Source organism: Vipera berus (assembly GCF_964194415.1).
Source record: "Vipera berus genome assembly, chromosome: 4".
Taxonomy (NCBI): Eukaryota; Metazoa; Chordata; class Lepidosauria; order Squamata; family Viperidae; genus Vipera; species Vipera berus.
Window position 1 is genome coordinate 52,469 of NC_138206.1, and position 23,448 is coordinate 75,916.

Consider the following 23,448-nt stretch of genomic DNA (forward strand, 5'->3'; position numbering starts at 1 on the left):
GCTCAAGGCCTTGCTGGGGGCTAGGAGGGAGGGATGTACAGAGGGTCTCTCAGAACCCCTAAAAGCTGCCAGCCACTTCAGCACTTTCGCAGTGCCAAGGCAGAAGGCATCAGCCGGCACCCCATCCAAGGCTTCTGGAGGCCTCCTTGGGCGGGCAGCCATTAATGCAGCCAAGAGCGTTGCTGCTCTTGGCAGTTCTTCCAGAGGGTCTTCCCTCTCTCTCAGGGTGGGCTCAGCTCCACGGCCTACGTGAAAGTCTTTTTGGAAGACGTCAATGACAACGCGCCGGCATTCTACCCCCTTGAGTATGCTGCCAGCATCAGCACCCAAAGCCAGCCGGGTTCTGCTGTTCTGCGAGTCACTGCCCATGATAAGGATGAGGGCCTGCACGGGCGAGTGACCTACCGCATTGCCAATGGCAACATGTTGACCGTTTTTGCCATCAACCCTGATACTGGTACCGCATGACAGGGAGGGGGAACCTCTTGCAGGCTCTCTGGCACGGTGGGCTGCAAACTCTTCTTGCAAGGGAGTCTAGATCTGGTCCCATCCTTATAGCTTGGCTTCCTTCATTATACAGGTGTTATCTCGTTGCGGAGGCCGCTCACTGGCAAGGCCAACCTGTTGGTGCAGCTGGAGGTAGAGGCTGAAGATGGAGGAGGGCTGGCAGCTCAGCCAACTGCCCAGATCAACATCAGCATTGTGGCAGGCACTGTCTCTCCTCCGAGCTTTGAGCGGGCCCAGTATTACTTCACAGTCCCAGAGGATACCCGGCCGGGCAGTAGTGTGGGATCCATCCATGCACACAATGCCGCAGGTACTGCTTCTGCACCTTGTTTAGTGACCTTGCATAGTTTGCTCTCTCTTGCCCAGAGTACAAGGGGAGGGGTCCATTGAGGAAGCAGAGGCAGCCCCCACAGTTTACCAAATTTCCTCATTGTAGTGGGATGGACTTCTGGCAAACGGGCTGGTGGCTGCTGCTCCCTTCCCCTGCTTCCAGGCAGGTGGTCCGACCTGTGGGAAGCAGCTCTCTCTGTGCCAAAGTCCTGCCTGGCCCAGGCTTCCAGAGGGAAGTGCACCTGAGCTGCTCCTTCTATTTAATGCATGCACTCGGTGCCATGTCTGTTCAGATGTGGTCCAGGTCAGCTCCCAAAGTCTCCCCAAAGGAAAGGAAGAAGCACCACGAGCTGTGAGACCTTTCAGGGAGGGAAGGAGGGAGATCAAGGGCGGGATGTGGAGAGTTTGGGCACTGCAACCTTCATCCAGTGCTGACCCTGTTCATCTCTCCAGGCCAAATGGACAGTGTGTTTTACTCCATTTCTGCGGGGGACCCACAAGGCCACTTCTCCATTGATCCCAGCTCGGGACAGCTACACACCAACCTGGCCCTGGACCACGAAGCGCAGTCCATTCTGACCCTGGAGGTCCAGGCCCGCAGCGGCTCCCCGCCTGCGTACAGCAGTGCCCGGGTGCAGATCACTGTCTCTGACGTCAATGACAATCCCCCCCGCTTCCCCTTGTCCTCCGATTCTGTGTCGCTGCCGGAGGGAGCAGCCCTGGGCACCATTGTCTACACTGTGCAGGCTGAGGACCCTGACAGCGGAGCCAACGGACAAGTCCACTTTGAGCTGGCCTCCCGTGGAATGGCTGCTTTCGGTGTAGAACGTCTGTCAGGGAAGGTGCGGCTGATGGGGGCCCTTCACCAGGAAAGCCTCAGCCCTTACAAGCTGCTCATTCTGGCACAGGATGGAGGGACCCCGCGGCTCAGCGCCACATTCACTCTCCTAGTCCACATGCAGGCTGAAGACCAGCTGGGACCCCTCTTTGATACTCTCACCTACCGAGTGGAAGTGCGGGAGGGGGTGCCAGTGGGCACCCATTTTTTGCAAGTGAGGGCCCTGGCCCGGGAACACAACGCCCTCCTTGCCTACCATCTGCGTGCAGATGGTGACGCGACCAGCTTTGGGATTGCACCTGACACAGGGTGGCTACATGTGCGCCGGACTCTTGACCGGGAGGTGCAGGAGCTGTATGTGCTGACTGTCTTTGCTGTAGCTGGAGAGGGTGAAGGGCGCCAGACAGGGACCAGCACAGTCCGGGTCACCGTCACGGATGAGAATGACAACAGTCCTCGTCTGAGCGAGGAGCGCTACTTCTTCACGGTGGTGGAGAACCGGCCCGCTGGCAGCAGTGTGGGCCGCGTGATAGCCACCGACTGGGATGCTGGGCCCAACAGCCGCCTGACCTTCCGCCTGGTGCCACACGAGGGCCATTTCCTCATCCACACCCAGACTGGTGAGAGGTCGGGGGGGGGGAGAGCAAAGCCTGGATGTTCCCACTGAGGAGCGTCTTTATACAAGTGTGGCCTTCCTGCACAAGCACATCGGCCTGAAAGACTGTCCACATGCTTTGTTTGCAGGCGAGTTGAGCATTCGAAAGAGCCTCGACCGGGAGCAGCAAAGCAGCTATCAGTTGCAAGTCTTGGTACAAGATGGGGGGACACCGCCCCGCAGCACCACGGGCACAATCTACGTCACTGTGCTGGACGAGAATGACAATGCGCCGACCTTCCTACACGTGGCTGAGGGACGTGAATTTCTCCTGCAGGTCAGGGGGTTGGGTGGGTCATTTCTGAGCAGGGGGTCGGGCTCTCTCGGGGAGAGAGAGAGAGCCATGGCAGTCGGGCTGGCTGCCAGGCAAAGCCATCGTAACTTCTTTGGAAGCACTGAAGAGCAGGTGGGCTTCCTTGCACACTGACACACCCACGTTTCTGAGTACACAGAGCTGGGAAGCCACCTCAGTGGCCAGGAGGGCATAAAGAGGAGTCAGTGGTCAGTTCCAGCTCCCCACTTCCTGACTTTCTGCCCATCAGGTTCTGGAAGATAAGCCAGCTGGGCTGTTGGTGGCCGCATTGCAGGCCAAGGACCCAGATAAGGGTGAGAATGGAACCATCTTCTACATGCTGTCAGGTGAGGAGCCCCAGTGAGCCTCCCGTCTCAAGCAGTCTTCCCGGTCACTGTTAGCCCCGGGCATTGAACTGGCCTCCAGCTGATGGAATCGGAAGTGAGGGAACCAATTCCTGTTCCCGTATCATAGCTTCTTCTGCTTCACGCTTGATGAAGATGGCTACTTGGGTGGGTGAGAAGCAGGTGGATCGATCTCAGTCTGGAAGTAGGGGAAGCACCTCATCCAGGTGGATGAGGAAAGGGCTGCAGGTGGAGGCTTTGGGGGTGGAAAGCTGCCCATTGGCTGCCTGGAGATTCGGTCCCAATGATGGACAGGCAGGGTGAGATGAGATGAGGCCTCTCTAGGCAGAGTCCCTCTTCCAGGGCCAAGAGGTGAGCTGCCACCAGCTGGTCTCCTCCCTCCCTTTCCTTCAGCCCCCCTTCTCAGAAAGATGAGGGGGGGGGGGGCGTAGTTTTGGAATTGCAGCTGTAGCAATCGAGAAGCCAACAGACCTGATCCTGGTTGTCAGGAGTGAAGGCGCTGGGCATCGTGCACAGGGAGAGGGTTTTAATGAGAGATCCCCTTTTAAAATCAAACTTCTCAAAATAAAATGTTTATGATCAGAAGGGAAATACAGGAAAACAAGGAAGGCAGCAACTGCGCATGCGAAAGGCAGCCAGCGTGCTCTCCCTCCTTCCTCGCTTCTTGGCCTGATCCTGACTGGGGGAACATATGGAGGACCAGGCAGAAGCATCTCTGGCTCTTGCTTTGTCCATCAGGCCAGTTGACCAGCTGCACTTCACTGCCCAGTGACCTAAGGCTCAGAGGTCACTCCTGGTCCTGGTACTCCAAGATACAGATGGGGATGGGATGAGCAGGGGGACACAAAAGGGAGGCTCTACCTGTTCAAGCCTCTCTCTCCATGTGGCCCCAGTTCCTATAGGGTGCTCGGCAGAGCTATCCTATTTCCCCCACCCCCAGTGGTTGAGGCTTGTCAGAACTCGTTGTGGTGTGCAGTCCACAGGCAAAAAGATGTGCGAGACCCTTTCATAGGGCAAGCCGTGCTGACCACCAGGTGAGGTCAGTCAGGGCTCTTGCTGTAAAAGCTGTAAGAGGAAAGCATGGACAGCTGGAAAGCTGAAGTGTAGAACTGAAGCACTGTAAAATATTATAAAATCCCTACTGTGTCCCTATTACAACTGCAGGAGGGAGCCCTTCACAAGAGAGCAGGGCTGGCCCCAGTCTCCTTCCCCTCCTCAGAGGAGCCCTTCCTGAGTAGTAAAGGCATGGAGGGCCCAGAGGCACATTGGCAGCCATCAGCCAGACTGGCCTCGCAGCTGGGCTGCCCTTTTGGCTCTCCCACAGCCTCCCTGTGTCCATGAGCTGCAAGCAATGGCCACGTTTGTCCTGGCCAGGACCCTGGACCAGGACAGGGGAAGCTGGGGATCCTTTTGGACTGGGCCTTTGAAGCACCCCATCTGGTTCAAGAGGGCTGGCGTGGAACAGGGTGTTGGGCACGGCCGCTTGGTCTCACCCTCCTGAAGGAGAGGCCAAGGCCAGCCATTTCTTCCGCTGCTTGGCTTCTCCAGATGGCCACATTTCCTTCCTTCCTTCCCTGGCAGGTGCCTGGGCAGAACACTTCTCACTGAACATGGCTACGGGGGAGCTGCGCACGGCCACCCCCTTGCAGCAAGCTGACCAGGGAGAATATCTGTTCACTGTCACTGCAAGTGACCGAGGCGTCATTCCCAGGAGCACGGCTGCCACACTGCGCATTCAGGTACATGCGGAGCTTCCGGGGAACCTGCCAGCCCTCAGCTCCTGGCTCAGAAGCTTCTCCCCCTCCTCCTAAATGCTCTCCCTCCCCTCCCTCTCTCCATAGGTGGTATCTTCCAGCCATGCCCTCGCCCGCCCCGAAACAACGGTGCTGACCTTCTATGCCATGGAGGGCCTGCCACCTGGCTCCAGCATTGGCTCGCTGGCTCCCCTAGAACCAACCCCCCGTGGGCAAGTAATCTACATGCTGGTGGGGGGCAGCAATGGAGACGGTGTCTTTATCGTGGATGCCAGCACGGGCAAGATCTACCTAGCACAAGAGCTGGACTATGAAGCAGAGAGGAGGCATACCTTGCACGTGAGCGTGGAAGACTCGTGGCATGGTTACCCCAGCCAGCACCTGCTCCTGGTCGAGATCCACGTACAGGATAGCAATGACCACGGTCCCACTTGGCCCCAGGACCCCATCACAGTGGTGGTGTCAGAGACCGCCACACCGGGCCTTGCCCTCTACACCTTCCAGGCTCTGGATGGCGATGGTCCTGGTCCCAACAGCCAGCTGCACTATAGCCTCCTGCGGCAGGACACCCTGCGCCCCGTCTTCCAGCTGGATGCCCTCACGGGGGAGCTGAGCCTGCAGGCCCCTCTGGACCGAGAGAGCCAGTCTGCCTTCCTGCTGGCTGTCATGGCCACAGACCAAGCCCACAATGTCAGCCAGCGCCACTCGGCAGCTGTGACCGCTCACATCTTTATCATGGATGAGAACGACAACGGGCCTGAGTTCCTTTCTCCACCAAGAGTCGATGTTCCTGAGGATCAGCCCACAGGCTTTCTGGTGCTGCAGGTGGTGGCCAGAGACCAGGATATGGGAGAGAATGGGCGAGTCAGTTACTTCTTGCGAGCAGGGAACCCTGACGGGCGATTCTACCTCAACCCCAGCACAGGTAGGCAGCAGAAGCAGGCAGAAAAGGCGGAGGGTGAATTCCCCAGGGCCTCTCTCGGGGAGCAGCCTTTAGGCAAATGGTCCATGCCAGGGTGGGCTTCTCACCTTTGAGAATAGCCTGACAGCTGTGAGAGCTATTGGGAAACCACCTCCCAGATCATCTCAGTCCATCCAGAACATAATTACGCCCTCACCAGGTGAAGCGTCCTTTCCCACCATGCTGGCTAGTTCAGCGCTTACAACCTGAACCCATTGCCAAGTGCCGGCAGGGCTGCCAAGGGACAAGTATGCCAGCCAAGGCCCCTTCCGCTGTCAGTCTCCTTCCACCTGCCTGCCTCCTGGGGCACAACCTCTACCCAGATGTGCAGAACAAGCTGCCCTGCTTTGTTCCCTCTTGCTCTTTTCCTAGGAGCGTTGTCCATTGTGCGGGCTCTGGACCGGGAAGAAGTATCTCAGCACAACCTGACAGTGGTGGCCACAGACCACGGATCCCCACGGCACAGCGCCACACAGCTCCTGTTAGTGCAAGTGCTGGATGTGAACGATGAAACCCCAACCTTTGAGAAGAGCGTCTATGAAGGCCAGGTGGCTGAAAACCTTCCTGCTGGCGTTCCAGTGCTGCAACTCCGTGCCACTGACCAGGACCTTGGTAGGAGTCTCCTCTGCCCCGGGAGACGGGAAAGGCACAAAGACCCTAGCCAGGTAGCAGAGCCACCCTCCTTGCCCAGCTGGGCCTTTCCTTGGCCCCGAGACCCCTATGCGCCCCTGGGGGAAGCTGCAGGCACACCTGCTGTCCAGGGACCTCCTTCAGATGGACAGCTACAGCATCCAAAGCAAAGTGTTGGATTTGGTCTTGAACCCATCAGCATCTGTAACAGGGTCCCCTGTGCTCCCATGGAGACCAAGCGATCCAGCGAGGAGATCCACCCTCCAGTGACTGACTTTCCCTCTCCCTCCTCACCAGACTCCCTGTCAGGCCTAGGTCCCACTGCCGAGACTGGTCCTCCAGAGGGATGGCCATATCGTCTCGAATGGTCTCGGCTTAAACGGGAAATGCAAAAGCCCAAGCCATGAATCTTGGCAAAGTCCCTTTCCACCTCTGAAGAGTCCTCCGTGCCTTTCAGTCAGCTGATCTGTGCAGTGGTGGAGAGACGGGTCTGTGATTATGAGGGTTCCCACGAGCCTTTCCCCTTACCTGCACAGGGACCAATGGCCAGGTGACTTATGGCGGCATTGCTGGGGACGACTTCACGATTGACCCCCACACAGGTCTGATCAGCACTCTAGGCCCCTTGGATCACGAAGAGCGAGCAGAACACCTCCTCACAGGTAATGGACCCCTGGGAGGAAGGCCGGTAGGGGGTTGGAGGCGGGGAGGAGGAGGAGGCGGCCTCTTCGCTGGGTCTTTCTCCATGAGCAGCCTGCCTCCTCTTTTGGCCACAGAATTCTTGTGGAAATTAGAGCAAGCTAGACTCTGCCCTTTTGCTATTAACAGGCGACTGCGGAGGGTTGCGTCTGGCTCTGGATGGTCCTTGTGCACAAAGCCTCACCTTTGCCAGGTCAATTTCCCCAGCGCTAGAGGGGAAGCTGTGGCAGTTCCTCAGCCACTGCTCCAATTGGCATTTCCAGTGCTGCTTTTCCCCAGTGCTGGGCTTGCTTTCCACCGCGCGTATCTTTGCCTTGCATGCAAGCAGAGACCCCCGCTGCGGCAGCAGCATCCACGGAGGGATCTCGAAACAGTGTCTGGGTGAACATAAATCCTCCTCCCCCTCCCCGGCACCCAAGGTAGCTGCCAGTCGGAGCGCACAGGGCTCCGACAGCAGGACTTCGAAGTAATACCTAAAATGGCCTCTCCCGTGTGGTTTTGGAGTCCCTCTGCGCTTGGCGGTTTGCTTGCAGACTTATGGATTCCCGTGGCTAATGGCGACGTCTTCAGCACAGGGGAGGAGGAGGAGGAGGAGGCTGGCTTCCTACCTGTACACTGCAGCTTGCCCTGCCAGTGTTGCTGGGGTGCCGTTTTCTGCCTGGTGGTTTCTTGATGGGCATTGTTTTCTGCTTGATTGTTTGATGTTAGTTCTTGTTTAACTGGATGTTGGTTGCTGCAGTGATAAATTCTGGTCTGTTTCCTTCATTACGGCGTTTGAATGTGGTTTATTTATCTGTAGATGGCTGATTTGTCTGAATGCCAGTCTTCCAGGAATTCTCAGCATTTTTGGATTTGGCTGGGTCTAAGCAGGTCACAGTTTCCCAACTGAAACTGTGGTTGAGTTTGTCCGTATGTTGTGAGATTAAGGAGCTTTCACTGTGTCTTCTTATTGGGGAATTCCTGGAAACTTAACTAATGATGTTACCTAGTCTGGTTAACGAAACGTCTGCAAGGAAACCACCAATCTCAGAGAGCACCAAGTATTCCACAATTCAACCCTGAGTTTCAGATATTCTCTTCTGTTGAGACATTGCTTTATTTTTTGAAAAAGTAAGCTTCTAGGCCTTAGCACTACAGACGTACGCTTAGAAACGCTTGGGATTAAGGGGACTGAATGCTCTTTCCCAGGGCTTGTAGAATCGGCAGAAAGGCCTATTTCCACGTATCATTGTGCCCAATAGGTTAATGTATGCAAATAGGCCTTATCTGCATAATTTTTATGGAGGTTGCAAGAAACGAGCTGCTTTTGGTGTAGCATCAGAGTTACCCAGCACAGAATTCTGGGGCAGAGAAAGAGTTTGGGCCAACACGCGCCATGCATGTTGTTTCTCCCTGCAGTGTATGCGCAGGATGGTGGCCTGCCCCCCCGCCAGGCCAAGGCCACCGTGCGTGTCCTCGTGGTGGATGAGAATGACCATGCCCCCATCTTCCAGAACGATGCTTACTCTCTGGCTGTGCCAGAGAACCAGAGTCACCAGAAGCTGCTCACCCTGCGTGCCACAGACCGCGATGCGGGGGACAATGGGCGCATCTCTTACTTGCTGGCAGGTAAGTGAGGGAAAGGAGCCCGTGGCAGGCAGCATCCCACAACAAGCCCCGGGGCCTTTGGGCTGGACGGCATGGCATTCTCACCATTCTTGGTAATTTTATTGGTAATTTTATTTGGGCATTGTTCTCCACCAAGAATCTTAGCTAGGTGGTGCCAAAGGTGCTTTTTCATGAGGCAACTGGACTTTCTTGTTTTTCTTTGAAGACGTTTTGTTTCTCATCCAAGAAGCTTCTTCAGCTCTGACTAGATGGTGGAGAATGGAAGGGTATATATTCCTTGCATATCTATAAATCCTTCCATTCCCTACAAACTGGTCAGAGCTGAAGAAGCTTCTTGGATGAGAAGTGAACTATCTTCAAAGAAAAACAAGAAAGTCCAGTTGCCTTTGGGATATCCATGGCCTGGATGATTGAAAATCTCCATAGATACTTAGCTAGGTGGGACAGTTTTCAAGCAGACATGTCAAACCTCTGACATCATGTGACGTTGCGCGATGTATCGGAGCTTGGGCCGGCAGTTTGACACCTCTGGTTTACAGATACCCTAAAATAAGTAAATAATAAATTTTTGGAAACTGGACCTTTTTGCTCTCCTTGCAATTGAGTCACCTTTTGGGAAAGTGACCATTAGCCTTAGTTTGGTCTAGAAGCTTTGATTGCCCCCATTCTTCTCCCTGCAGCTGGGGACCCTGAAGAGGATTTTGCTCTGGACCCCTTAACTGGCCAGCTGTCCACTGTGCAAGGGCTGGACCGGGAACGCAAAGCCACCTATATGCTAACCACCCAAGCCTGCGACAACGGCTCTCCTGTCCGCTGTGCCAGTATGGCAATTCAAGTACAGGTGCTGGATCTGAACGACAATGCTCCCCAATTTGTGCAAGAGGTCTACACCGCAGAGGTGCCCGAGGACCTGCCCGTGGGAGCCCCCGTGCTACAACTTAAGGCACAAGATCCGGATGAAGGCAACAACGGACGAATTTCGTATTTCCTTGCAAACGAGTCACTGGGAGCCTTCCAGGTGGAGCCGCAAACAGGCCGCCTGTACAGCACCCAGCCACTCGACCGGGAACGCCGGGCCACCTATTCCTTCCAAGGCTTGGCCATTGATTCTTCCCCTTCAGCCCCCAGGAGCGCCTCCACAGCCATCACAGTCACCGTCCAAGACGTGAACGACCATGTCCCATCCTTCCCCCTCAGCCCACTCACCGTTACCCTGCCCCGCCACACTCCACCCAAGCGAGTGGTGGCCACCCTGCGTGCGGAGGACCACGACGCTGGGGCTAACGCTTCCATCTTGTATCGCTTTGCTGTGCCCGCCCCAGCCTTCGCTATAAACACGTACACCGGGGCCATCCAGCTGCTGCAGCCCTTGGGGAGTCTCAACCAGCGCCAGCGGACCTTGTTTGTGCTGGCTAGCGACCTGGGGCAGCCCCCCCTCTCCTCCATTGGAGTGGTGGTCATTCATATGCAAGACGAGAGCCAGTGGGGAGTGCACTTTCCACGCAGCACCAGTGATGTGGTCCTTCCTGAGAACGCTGCCCCAGGTACTGCCCGGAGACGGGCCCTTTCCGCAAGTGAGGGGCTTGGGGGGGGGCATATCCCAAGAGGCAGACCAAGAGAGAAGACCAGCACCAAGCTGGGCCTGGCAGAATGGCTGTTGTCTCCTGGATATCTTGAGGCCTCTGCCCTGAGGCGGAGGGAAGAGAAAACGCAGTTGTGTACAGTGAGGATTGTGGGGAGAAGGATGGAAGAGGGAAGGCTAGTCCTCCTCACCCCAAGAGCCTCTGCAGAGGCATTTGTGTAAGATAGGGACAGTGTGGAAAGGAAAGAAATGGGGAAGGAATCCCAAGTTAAAGTCCCAAACCTGCAAAGGTTACAGGTGGTTCTTGACTTAACGATGGTTTGTTCGGAGAGAGTTTGAAATTATGACAGGGCTGAATGAAGGGATTTGCCACCCCTGCCCAAAGTTACAGCTGCGGCAGTGCCCCCCCCCCAGTCCTATGACCAAGATTTAGTCACTTGGCAATCTGCCCACTCTTAAGACCAAGTGCAGGAAAGCTCTGCCTCTCTTCCCCCCAATCCCCCCTCGGACCGAGCAGTGCTTGGCCCTGCTTACCCCCCACCATATCCCACACACTCCTCCCCACCTCCTGCAATGGCTTGGTTACTTACCTTTTCCATAGTTCTCTACTGGGAAGAGGCCAATCTGCCATCTTTTACACAAAGATTGCGTGGCACCATCCCGGAAGTGGGTTCCCTTTTGGAAGTGGCCACAGTTCAATTTTCACGACTTACTTTTGGTGGTTGCTTCTTAGATAAGTTCCGATGGCAGGTAGGACCTTTGGATCCATGGGTGTTAATTACTGGTTGATTGTTGGATTTATTTATTGAATGTCTCTACCCTCTGTCCTTAAGGCAGCAGCGTCCGCAGCTCTCTCCTCAACTCTCCCAGGCTAAGAGAGTGTAGAATCTGCTTCTGCCCCTGGCAGTCCAGCTCCTTCCCCTTCATGCCCCCCTGCTCTTGGGCTGAGGGTCAGGGTCTGGCTCAAAGCTCCTGTAGTGAGGGAGGGGCTGGAAGTGGGCTGTCCCCCCATCCCACTCCTTGCCCAGCACTTGCCCCTAACACTTCAGGAGGGGAAGGGTCAGTTCCGAGACCGTTGTCTGGGTCTCTGCCCCCTTCCCCACTGCCGACTCCGGAGGGTGGTGCGACTCTGGAGCAGCCCTCTAATACTTAAACCGTGTCTTGCTGCGCATTCATTTCACCTTGCTGAACGAAGAAACCGACTGGAGGCTTGTGTGTCCTGGGCAGGTGAGGTGATACAGGGGATAGCCCCGTCCTCTCAGCAAGCTTTATGACCCGTACGTTCCTTTTTTCTGAATTAAGCATTTTCCTTTGCCCCATGGAGGCCAGTCACTATCCTCCCCCCATTGGCCTTCTGCACCCTCACCCCACCCTGTTTCTGACTGTGGTGCTAACTGTCCTTTCAGGCACACTGGTGCTGAGCACCCCAGCCAGACACACCACAGGATCATCCGGCCGGATCACCTACAGCATCGTGAGTGGCAACGAGAACGGCGCCTTCCGGATCCAGCCCGACTCGGGTACTTGGCAGGGCAGGGCTGGGGGGCGCTGGGAAAGAATGGCTCCCTCCAGAGAGGAGGCAGGGGAGTCCCCTCCCCAGGTCCTTTTCCCAACCAGGCAATACCCAGGCCCCAGCTGAGAAGGAGCCAAGCTGCCCATTAGGGACCTTTACGGGCTCCAGGCCCCAAACAGGGCAAGAGACAAGCTCTGCGCTGCATCCTGAGGAAATTCCACATAGGTTCAGGTCTCCAGCAACACACCACAAGAACCACCGCCAGCAGGACCTGCCCATTTTATCCACATTTCCATTAAGAAACCAAGAGGTCTTCGCACATCCTTGTCCTGTTCTCTGCTCAGAGTTTCACCATTCACTAAGAACATTAATTATTACTCCAATATTTTCACATGGGTTATACTTCAGTTTTATGCTACTCTTACCACACTGAGCAACAAATGTTCAACTCTATGTGAATTCAGCATGCATATAAGTAGTCCTCGACTTACGACCACAGTTGGGACCAATTGTGAATTATGTGGTCATTAAGCAAATCTGGCTCCCCCACTGATATATCCCTGGAGGTGCCGTAATGAGAAAGGAAGCCTCTCACGGCCAGCCTTTGGGCCCGTCCTGCTTGCCCCAGTGCAGACAAGCCACCCCTCGGGAGAGGGGGGCAGGAGCAGCTGACATTACCCCTGGCCGAGCAAGGAGGCTCGGGAAGGTGGCGTCTCTTCCTCCTGTGCTGCCATCCTACCAAAAAGCTCCCTCTCGGCTGGCTTGCAGGGACTCAGGCGAGCTCCTGGCCAGGCCCTGCTCTCTGCCCTGTGCATCCTTTGTGTAAGGAGGGCTGCACTGCCGTGCCATGTTTGGCTCAGAGCACAATAGTCAAATGCCAGCTCTGCCATCACCCACTGAAATTTGAATCTGGCAGAATCGGGGCAGAGAAAAGGACATACGGTTTTGCACAGTGCTCAGTTCACTTTGGAATTAGTACCAGATGTGGTACTCAAAGCAGCTTGGTGGGCTTCAAAAAACTGTTGGATCGATTCATGGAAATGATGATCAGAAACTGCCTGCCTGAATGCCCAAGAGGAGGCCTCTGAGGGGCCCCTGCCGGGAGACCAGTGGGCTTCCTTGGGCAGTCAGAGGGTCATTGGAGAACAGGCTGCTGGTTGAGATGGGCCAGGGGTCTCATCCAGTGGGGCCCGGCTTCTAGGTCTTCTTCTTCCTGGTCTCCTCTTCTAGCTAGCTCATACGAGAAGCAGAACTGCAAAACCATGGTCCTTTTTCCCCACGGTTCTCCAACGATCAGAGTGGAAAGCGGTCGGCGCCAGCTTTCTTGGCATGGTGGGGATGGGGGTAAGGAGGAGCAGACAGCATCGCCGTGGCCAAATGGAGGAAGCCCTTGGAATCCAGAAACAGGCTTCCTTCCCACCCTGGGATCCCAGGAGCTGAAAAGCTCTTGATCCGGTGCCAGCTGTCCCTCTGGACAGCACTTTGCTGAGTCCGGCAGAGGCCTCATCAAAGGCCGGGTTTGCCCCAAGCGAGCATGTGCCCTGGTTCTGGGTAGTCTGGGATTCTTGCCCAAGGCTGCTTTGCCAGGCAGCCTGAGCCCCCAGCCTCAGTTTGAGACGTGTTGCCCACCCAGCTGCCTCTTGGTGTAAACACTCGGGATGCAGCACGGAGAGGGAGGTGGCTGAATAAACTCATGGCTTCCTTGTGATCTTCAGACTAGAAGATCTTCTGCTTGGCTGACCAGCTGGAGGACGAGAGCAGCCCCATCCAGCCCTTCTTTTCCCCCAGAGTTATGGAGGGTCTCTCTTTCCCATTTCTTCTCTGCTGGAACTATGTCAGAAGGGGCTTAATGTGATCCAAGAGCCAAGGCTGCATTTGCCGAACATGGCAGTTCTCTTCTGTGCCTTTTGTGTGTGTGTGTGTGTGAGTGTGCGCACGCGTGCAGACTCCTTTGTGCCGGTGACCATGTATTAGTATGTGGCTGACTATGAAATCAGAAAATGGGCTCAGTTGTGGGAATGCTTAGCCCACTAAGTCAATGGGAACTGAAGTTCCTCTTAGACTGTGCAAGCCACAGAATTGGCAGTTGCTAGAAAAGCCACTTTGTGGCTGCCTTGAAATTGTGTCATGCAGTCTTGAGGCAAGTTTATTTGCTGCCTCTGTTTCCCCCCCCCCCCAACCAGCAGACCTGCCTCCCCAAGTCGCTAGAGAGAGAGACCTGGTGGGGAGGGGGCCTTTGAGACCATGCACAGACAGGGACCCACCGGTGTCCCACTCTGGCCTGGAATTCCACCCAGGACCCTGCACTAAGTCAATTGTGGACGGCAGGAAGCACTCCAGTTACACAACTCGTACGTAACTATTTTATTTGGTGTTTCTTGCTCTTTTGATGCAAGAGAGAGTTGAGTTTCCTAGTTAGATGAACCTAGATGATTATTGCTGGTCATCTGTAGTTTTTCTAAACTCAGCAGCCTTGGGGCCACCTCCCTACCGTGCTGCTTCCAGAACCACCCCCTGGGATGGGGGTGACAGAGGGAAGTTTTTTCATGTGCACACGTGGGTGCAAATGAGCCTAAGAACAAGAGGAGAGACGGCCAAAGAGAGAGGAAGATGGCAGAGAAGGCCTGAAGCCTGAGGCAGCTTTGAGGGTCATGAACCCACTTGGATCGTGCTATTAAATGTGCAGATGCCCCTTTCCCTCCCTCCCTCCCTCCCTCCTGCGCCCACACGTGCATCTTAAGCCTTTGGCTCTGAGCTGCTCTGCCTGTCCAGAGGCAGAGGGATCCTAGTGAGCTCCAGGCTCAGGAACAGGTAGGGCCCATGCTTCAACAACGCCCCCCCCCAGGAAGCCCTTTCCCTGACCACACTTGCGCTGCAGCCACGGGGCAGTCGCCCTGTTGCCCCGATGGCTGCCAATCCCACTCGGCTTCTGGAAGGGTTGGGTGTGCATGGTCAGTGCTGCACAGTCACCCATTGGGAGCTTCAGACAGAGCAGCCTCACCTTGCCTCCCTCCAGGAGCGATTTCTGTCTCCAACGCTGAAGGGCTGGACTTTGAGCTGCAGCCCCGCCTGCGCCTGGTGCTGCAAGCGGAGTCCCCTGCCTCCTTTGGCTTCATGGCCGTCACCATCAACCTGCAGGACATGAATGACAACCATCCCCGCTTCCAGCTGCAGAACTATGTGGCCTTCGTTGGGGAGGCGCAGGGCTACGACTTGCCGGTCATTCAGGTACTTTGGTGAAAGCAGGTGCTGGAGGAGGAGGAGGAGGAGGAGGAAGAGGAGGAGGAGGAGGGGAGAATCCTTTCAGGTGTGTCAGTGCTTATGCTTCTCTGGCTGCAGGTTGTGGCCAATGATTTGGATCAGGGACCCAATGGCCAGGTGATCTACAGGATCAACCAGACACAGCCAATGGACGGACTCTACCGAATCAATGCCCAGACGGGAGCCATCACCACAGCAGCCATCCTGGACAGGGAGATCTGGGCCCAGACCCGGTGAGTCAATCTCTTGTTCCCAGCCAGTCCTAGCAATTCTGCAGACCACCAGTGGGGTTGGCTGCCTGGGAGCTGGCGGGTAAGGCTTGACATAGTGGACAGCTGAATCTTGTGCAATCATTAACTTAGTCAGTATTTTATTTATTTATTTATTTATTAATTTAATTTATATACCGCCCTTCTCCCGAAGGACTCAGGGCGGTGAACAGGGCAATACATAAAAACTAGGTACAAAAATTAAAAATTATTAAAAAGTAATTAAACAATGCCCATAATAAATTAATACAGATTAAAATTGAAGTCCATTTATAAAAATCCCACCCCGTCCCATCAGGCCAGGCCAGCTTGTTTAAAGAGATGGGTTTTAAGATCGCGCCGGAAGGAGCGGAGATCGGGCGCCATCCGGAGCTCGACCGGAAGATGGTTCCATAAATCCGGTGCACCCACAGAGAACGCCCTCCCCCTGGGGGCCACCAGTCAGCATTCTTTGACCGGTGGCACCCTGAGGAGGCCCTCTCTGTGGGAGCGTACTGGGCGGAGGGAAGTTGACGCCGGCTGCAGGTGCTCCCCAAGGTATTCCGGACCCATGCCATGTAGGGCTTTGTAGGTCATTACTAACACCTTGAACCTTGAACGTATTGGGGTCAGGGAGGGTACATGGTGAGTCACTCTCTGCTCCCTCCGCTCAAACAAGCTGTGCTGCAAGCATAGGTCCAGCCAACTAGGCACTGCTGAGGTTCAGCCCCCTCACACCTTTCTAGAAAAAGGAGGTGGAGATGTAAAAGGTACTCCATTGCAAAAGTCATTGTCACGTTCAGATTGCTTGGCACACACTAACAAAGTACATGTTTCTCGCAACCTATGCTGCCTGCAACCCACTGGGGAAGGGACCACGAAACCTTGGAAGAACTCTGCTGACACAAAGATCGCGGGGTGCCAGTCAGGGCTGGAGGGCATGGCAGAGAGTCAGTCTGCTCCCAAGTAGCAGGTCTGGGTGGCCCAGATCCCAGAGAAATTGAGTTGATACCCAACTTGATAAATGCTGTGGGTGAACACAATAGTGGACACCTAGCTGAAAGAACAATGAAGGGGGTGGCGCCACACAAGCCCTTCCCTGGAATTGTTTTCTAGGGCAGATCTGAACTGGGCCTGCCATCCCACAAAACCTCTGACAAAGCCCTGTTCCCCACAGGCTGGTGCTGACTGCAACAGACAGAGGACACCCTCCCCTTGTGGGCTCAGCCACACTGACGGTGGTGGTGATGGATCTCAATGACAATAGTCCCACCATCCCTGCACCCTGGGAGGTGCGGGTAGCAGAGAGTAAGTGGTTGGAAGGGAAGAGGGCCTGCTCAAGGGTCCCTGCGTGGTGATTGAAGGTGTCCTGTTCAACTGGAGGCTCACTGCAAACCTGGGCCTCCCTTTGGGGCCACACTTCCCAGAGGTGGCTTATTGAGTCCCCTCAGAGAGTCTAAGTCCTTCGATTGAGTTCCCGCATTGCTCCTGCAGATACCTTGCTAGGCACCGAGATCACCATGGTGACTGGGAATGATGTGGACTGTGGACCACAGCTTGTCTACGCACTCTACCTGGACAGCAGCAACACCGGGACCTTTAGCATCCTACCCTACGGGGGCCACATTGTGTTAACAGAGCCCCTGGACTATGAGCAGCGTAACCACTACACCCTCACAGTGCGTGCTTCTGACTCCCAGCATGAGACGGAGGCCAACCTCACAGTGCTGGTGGAGGACGTGAACGACAATGCGCCCACCTTTGCCCAGGCGCTCTACCAGGTACCTGCCTTCCCACCCCTCTAGGTTCAGGCTTCCCTTGTCCAGGGTGGCCCTGGAGAGGTAGTAGCCCACTGTCCCTTCAAGAGAGACCCTATCTGGAGTGACCCTCCTCCCCCCACCAAAGAAGGGAGTGCCTAGAAGAGAGGAAAAGAATGGCAGGTGTTCCTCTTTCTTCCCAAGGTGAGAACAGGAATGGAAATAGGTCTTCTCTGCTTGGGGTGGAGGAAAGTTTTCCTGTGCTGTCTAAAGCTTCTTGCTCCACTAACGGAAGTGAAGCCTTAAAAGCAAAGTAGTCCAGATAGTAGAACAAATGGTGGACAAATGGGGTTAATAGGAGAAATTGGGAGGAGGGCGTTGTATAGGGGCCAGCTTGGTCTTGGGAGTAGAGGGAGCATCGTGCCCTGCTCAAAGTGGCCCTTGTCTTTCTGCCCCCACTTTACAAGGAGAGCTGTAGAGAGCCCTGGGTGAGGAAGGGGTTCCCCAGCTATTCCAGGAGTCATGCCTGATGGCCAGCAAATGCCAGGAAGTAGCCACATTTTGCTCTAACCCTAACGCTGCAGGTGCTCATCCCAGAACAAACCCCTGCTGGCACTCCCATCCTGACTCTCAGTGCCACGGACCTGGACTCAGGCACCAACGGGGAAGTCACCTATCAACTGCTCACGGCAAGCGATCTTGTGGCCATCCATGCAAGCAATGGTACGTGCTCAGGGAGACCCCATGCTGGTTTGGGAGTAAGGAACTGGGGTTTTTTTTACCAGGGAGGACAACCCTAGCTTCCCTCTTGTTCTACTAGGCTGTCCCTAGATAGGGTGCAAGGGGCTGCATGCCTCCTTATCAGGCGTTGACTCCAGCCCTTCCACCAAGGCCTTCCTCCTTTCCAAATTCCAACTGTTCCTTCTGCTGCCTCACAGGTACCTTGTTCACCACCCAGCGTCTGATGCTGGAGCTGGAACGTCCCACGCTGGATTTAGTTGTGGAAGCTTGTGATAAGGGTCTCCCCAGCCTCTCAGCCTGGGCCTCTGTGCAGATCCAGGTCCTGGATGTGAATGACCACAGGCCTCAATTCTTGAAACCTCAGTACAATGCCTCTGTGACAGAGGACCTGCGCCCAGGAACGATCCTGCTGACCCTGGAAGCCACAGATGCTGATGTGACTCGGGACAACGCCGCCCTGGATTACACTATTGTGAGTGGGAACAGTGGTCATGCTTTCCAGCTAGAGGGCCACGTGGGCGAGGCCAGTGCCTTGATCCTGATTGAACCCCTTGATTTCGAGGGTGTGGCCCTCTACAACCTCACTGTGGCAGTGGCTGACCGAGGAGTGCCACAGCACAGTGCCATAGTGCCTGTGGTTCTCACTGTGCTGGACGTCAATGACAACCCACCTGTCTTTGGGCGCTCTGTTTATCACATGACAGTGAGTGAGAGCACCATGCCTGGCACAGAGCTGCTGCGGGTGGCAGCCCACGACCCCGACTTGGGCCTGCATGGTCAAGTGCACTACAGCATCAGCTCCGGTGACCCCAGTGGGCTCTTCCAACTGCATCCATCCTCAGGGGCACTTCGCTTGGTCAAAGCTCTGGACTGTGAAAAATGGGCCCAGCACAGCCTGGTGATTCAGGCCTCAGACGGAGCCAGTGGGCATTTTGCCCTGGCATCTGTGGCTGTGGAGGTGAAGGACGTGAACGACAACCTTCCCTACTTTCCGATAGACATGCTGAGCACCAGCCTGAGGGAAAACCTACCTCCAGGAAGCCTGGTTACCACCATCCGTGCAGTGGACCCTGATGTTGGGATCTTTGGGGAGCTGCATTACACACTTCTGCAGGCAGAGGACTGGGGTGTCTTTGACATCAACAGCAGCTCTGGGGAGCTACATTCACGCCTGCCCTTTGACTACGAGCGCAGCAAGTCTTTCCAGCTGCTTGTGCAGGCCACAGACCCTGGCAATGGCTCTGCAACAGTCACGGTGCGTGTCTTGGTCACTGGGGAAGATGAGTATGACCCTGTCTTCCTCAGCTCAAACTTCCACTTTGATGTTCCAGAGGGGGCACGTCGGGGCCAAAGTATAGGGCACGTGACTGCCACAGACGAGGATGAGGGCCCAGATGGGGTTGTCCTCTATGCTCTGACCAAGCCATCCCCGTTCTTTGAGATCAATGAAACGAGCGGGATCCTGTATCTGCAGATGGACAGCCAGGTGCCTTCAGGGGGCCCCACCAGGTCAGAACCACGGCAGATGGTCCTGGAGGTACAAGCCCACAGCCCCCTACATGCCTCTCGTTCAGCCTCCACTCAGGTCACCATTGATGTGACGCACACGGCCTTTGGCCTGGTGCCCGACCTCAACTTGCTGCTGGTGATAGCAGTGGCTGCCTCGCTCAGTGTGGTGGTGGTGCTTGCCGCCGTGGCTATTGTGCTCGCTCTCCTCCGGTCACAGCAGGGCCGTGGCCATAAGGAGGCTGATTTGGCACACATGCAGAGTGGCTCCCTGCAGAAATTGGGCCATGCAGACCCAGCCCTACCTGGGGGGGACTGTCTGTACCATGAGGCACTGCCTGGCTATGGTACAGATTCTGGGGGGGGCTACACCACAAGAGGGGGATCACTGGACCCATCGCACTCAAGTGGGCGAGGCTCAGCTGAAGCTGCCGAGGATGACGAGATCCGTATGATCAACGAATGCCCCCGCATGTCCAGCGTCACCTCTTCTCTGCAGGAGCATCTCGTAGCACGCGGGCCTGATTCTGGCATCCAGACAGATGCTGATCGCCTTTCTGACATCTCCTGTGAGCCGACCACACTTGATGCCACCCACTGGTTCAAGAACAGGAAAGGGCCAAGTCTGCTGCTACCTGGGCAGCCCCCGCAACTCTACCGGGACGACGGTGGCAGCAGTGGAGCCTACCTGGGCACTGATTGCGGCCTCAGCGTCCCCTCCACCAAGGACTACTCTTTTCCAGAAGACGGGAAGCCCTGCGTGGACGGCTCCCTGACTGCCATTGTGGCGAGCGACGAGGAGCTGCGTGGCAGCTATAACTGGGACTATCTCCTGAACTGGTGTCCTCAGTTCCAGCCGCTAGCCAGCGTGTTCACGGAGATCGCCCGCCTCAAGGACGAGAGCTCCCTGCGCAAGCCCTTTCCTGCCAAGCCCAAGCCCCGCATCGACCCCCCTCCCCTCATCACTTCTGTGGCTCACCCCGGGGCCAAGTCAGTGCCCCCCAAGCCAGCAGTAGGCCGGGCTTTCCCCCACCTGTCCTCCCTCCGACGGTCTCCCATCAGCCACGAGGGCTCCCTCTCCTCTGCAGCCATGTCTCCCAGCTTCTCTCCCTCCCTTTCCCCTCTAGCTGCCCGATCTCCCATGGTGTCCCCTTTTGGGGTCTCCCAGGGGCCCACTGCCTCCTCCACCATAAGCATTGAGCACTCCTTGGAGGCCCCCGAAGAGGCAGAGCTCCGCATTTAGGGCCAGCCCAGGAGTTGCCCTTGGTGGTAGCCAGGCACGGGCCTGAGCAGTGGCCACTTCAGGGGACGCTGGCCTTGCCTCGCCCGGTCCTGCCCCGCGTGGAGTCCGGCTGCTCCCTGGCCTTTAGGGAGGGAAGCTGCAGATCCAAGACTTTGTTCAGGACGTGCCTGTCAGCGGGGCCTGCTTGCAAGAGCACACATAGACTAGATGGCACACTCCCCTTGTGGCACACGGGCTGGGAGGCTCTGCTGGATGTCCAGTCGGGACCAAGGGCAAGCCAGTCATGCCAACCCTGCTTCCCTGGGACTTTGGGCCTGCCCCCTTGCAGGCAGAAGAGACGGCAAGACATCTGGCCCTCTCACAGCTGCCCTGACCCCAAAGCGCCCCCTCTGCAATTCAGGAAGTTTGTATGGTGCTGTGGAGGGCAACAGATGCCCTGCCTCTCTAGCCTCTTTCCTAAACGGGGTGGGGGGGGTAGTATCAATGGTACTGATTGACATAGAGCAATAATAACGCCCTCCAGCTCTTCCCCCATAGCAGTGGGAGGGAGCGCAGGGTGCCTGGGAAGGCAGAAGTAACCGCTTCAGAGGCGGACCAAGCTCCCTCTGGGATGTCTCATCCCAAAGACGTCCCTAGGAAACTGGCCTCTGCTCTGGGCTCCTGCCGGCCGCCTGAGGGCCTCCAGGGTGGCAGAGCCAGGGGGAGGGGAGGAGGGGAGGGGAGCCGAGGCCTTCCGGTTGTGGTCCCCACTCGCTGCTGCCGCCAGAGGGCGCTGCGCACTGAGCTCTGGGCTCTTCCTGCAGGGGACCCGGGAGGGGTGAACCCCAGAAGGGCTGATGGGGAGGGGGGCTGTGGGCGGGGAAAGGTCCTTTCGACCCAAAGGTCCCTTTTCCTGCTCCTTCGCTCCCGTCACGCGGGCACAACCCGAACTTTGCCAAGCTCTTTTCCGCTTGCCGCTGCAGCGGGGGAAGGGGGGCCCCTCTTATTTATTGTCCTGTTTTCTCTGTGTATCCTTTTGCGTGTGGCTGGATAGCCCGAGTGGCGGGCGCTGCCCATCCTGGCCCTCCTGCTGATGGACCAGAACCCAAGTGCCAAGTTCTTGACATAATTAATGCCTTAATAAACCACGCCGTGTAACCAGACCCCTCTCGCGTCTGCTTTGGTCAGAGCAGAGAAGCGCCCGGGGAGGCAGCCCGAGCGGGCTCCCGTGTCCTCGGGTGCAGCCACCGGAGCTAAAAAGCAGCTTCTTTCGGGGTGGGAGGATCCATCTGGAACGGTTCATTGAAAAGGAAGAAGACATCGGGCTGAGCCTGGAAAGCCACAGAACATAAAATGAAGAAAGCAAAATCTGGTGCCAGCTATGCTAAGAGGTGACCAAAATTTAATGTCTCATAATCAATTTCGGCCCAGATCAAGTTAAAAAGAAACTAATTTGTTCAACAAATGCCTCAGCAATTTTCCACACAATCATCTAGTGAAGGTAAAGAATCAGTGTAGCAATGACAGCTGACCAAGAGGTGACCTGAGGAGTTCTGGGTCTTGCCAGAGAGATCTGAATCAGGATGTCCTGACTACCAAGTGGGACCCCATCTGTGGGAGTCAAATTTTACTGAGTTCCAAAATTGAAAAGGCTGAAAAATACAATAAAAAAGCAGTAACGGCACACTCTGGGAGTTAGTGTGCTCACTTGAGATTTAATATAATTTTGCAGAAATTTTGCTATATAGCAACAATGGGTGCTGCTGCTATTACAACTGCATATACCATGTAAATAGGGTAAAATATTATTTATTTAATTTATATGCCGCTATCTCACTCCGCAAGGGACGCGGTGGCTCAGTGGGTTAGGATGCTGAGCTTGTCAACCAGAAGGTCGGCAGTTTAGCGGGTCGAATCCCGAGTGCCGCGTAGCAGAGTGAGCGCCTGTTACTCGTCCCAGCTTCTGCCAACCTAGCAGTTCGAAAGCACATAAAAATGCAAGTAAAAAAATAGGGACCACTCTGGTGGGAAGGTAACAGCGCTCCGTGCGCCTTTGGTGTCTAGTCATGCCGGCCACATGACCACGGAGACGTCCTCGGACAAGCGCTGGCTCTTCGGCTTTGAAACGGAGATGAGCACCGGCCCCTAGAGTCGGAAATGACTAGCACGCACGTGCAGGGGAACCTTTACCTTTATCTCACTCCGCAAAGCAACTCTGGGCTGAGAAAGGGAAAAAATGTCCATGGCTGAAAATTCAACTGTAAAGCTCAACATCTTGGAAGAGAAATTGAAACGAGTGACTTTTTGAAATTCCTAATAAAAATGGAAGTTCATAGGAGGTGCCAGAATGTGACTGGTCAGGGTGCCAAAAAGTCTAGAGCACAGGTCTGCAACTCGCGGCTCTGGAGCCGCTTGCGGCTCTTTCAGCCGTCTCCTGTGGCTCCCGGTCCTCTGCCATGTGCAGTCCAAAAAAAAAAAGTGGGACTAAAAAAGTTCAACCAATCAATTCAAATATGCAGGGTAGGTGCATATCTCGCCTTGGCTCCACTCTTCAGTCAAACCCTGTTCTGCGCATGTGCGCATGTACGTGCATGTGCACACATTTTTTTGCAGCTCCGAGTTTTTCCTTTTGTGAGGGAATCGGTTCCGAGTGGCTCTTTCACTGTTTCAGGTTGCTGACCCCTGGTCTAGAGCCAACCCAACTGACCACCACTTTTTCTGGAGAATTGCACTATGCCCTCTCTGGGCTGCCTTTGAAGTCCACCCGAAACCTGTAGCTTGAACAGTTAGGGGTGCCAATCAACATAGTCCTGCAACACCCCTGTTGCGAGAGCTGCATGGGTCACTATTTGGCTTCGGAGCGCAATGGGGCTGGAGCCACTGTTCCAATTCACCTCATGGCAGCAAGAATGATGAATATTTCTCCACCTTTACTTTGTTTGCAGAGAGTTGCTTGGTGGCCCTGTTTTGGGTGACATA

The 23,448-nt window shown here is 55.6% G+C and overlaps 1 protein-coding gene across 1 annotated transcript in view; it reads left to right on the forward strand.

Annotated features, from left to right (window-relative positions):
* The window catches only part of DCHS1 (dachsous cadherin-related 1), a 31,001-nt gene extending 9,749 nt beyond the window's left edge, over positions 1-21,252 (forward strand). The window contains exons 4-21 of the mRNA XM_081328036.1: positions 226-457; positions 581-817; positions 1,291-2,295; positions 2,420-2,607; positions 2,873-2,969; positions 4,569-4,726; positions 4,829-5,666; positions 6,075-6,314; positions 6,869-6,994; positions 8,430-8,639; positions 9,320-10,183; positions 11,628-11,741; positions 14,751-14,962; positions 15,074-15,228; positions 16,421-16,551; positions 16,738-17,024; positions 17,585-17,723; positions 17,939-21,252. Of these exons, the coding sequence (XP_081184162.1) occupies positions 226-457; positions 581-817; positions 1,291-2,295; positions 2,420-2,607; positions 2,873-2,969; positions 4,569-4,726; positions 4,829-5,666; positions 6,075-6,314; positions 6,869-6,994; positions 8,430-8,639; positions 9,320-10,183; positions 11,628-11,741; positions 14,751-14,962; positions 15,074-15,228; positions 16,421-16,551; positions 16,738-17,024; positions 17,585-17,723; positions 17,939-20,490 (7,785 nt within the window). The 3' untranslated portion in view covers positions 20,491-21,252. The remainder of the gene's footprint in view (positions 1-225; positions 458-580; positions 818-1,290; positions 2,296-2,419; positions 2,608-2,872; positions 2,970-4,568; positions 4,727-4,828; positions 5,667-6,074; positions 6,315-6,868; positions 6,995-8,429; positions 8,640-9,319; positions 10,184-11,627; positions 11,742-14,750; positions 14,963-15,073; positions 15,229-16,420; positions 16,552-16,737; positions 17,025-17,584; positions 17,724-17,938) is intronic.
* The last annotated feature ends 2,196 nt before the right edge of the window (positions 21,253-23,448 follow it).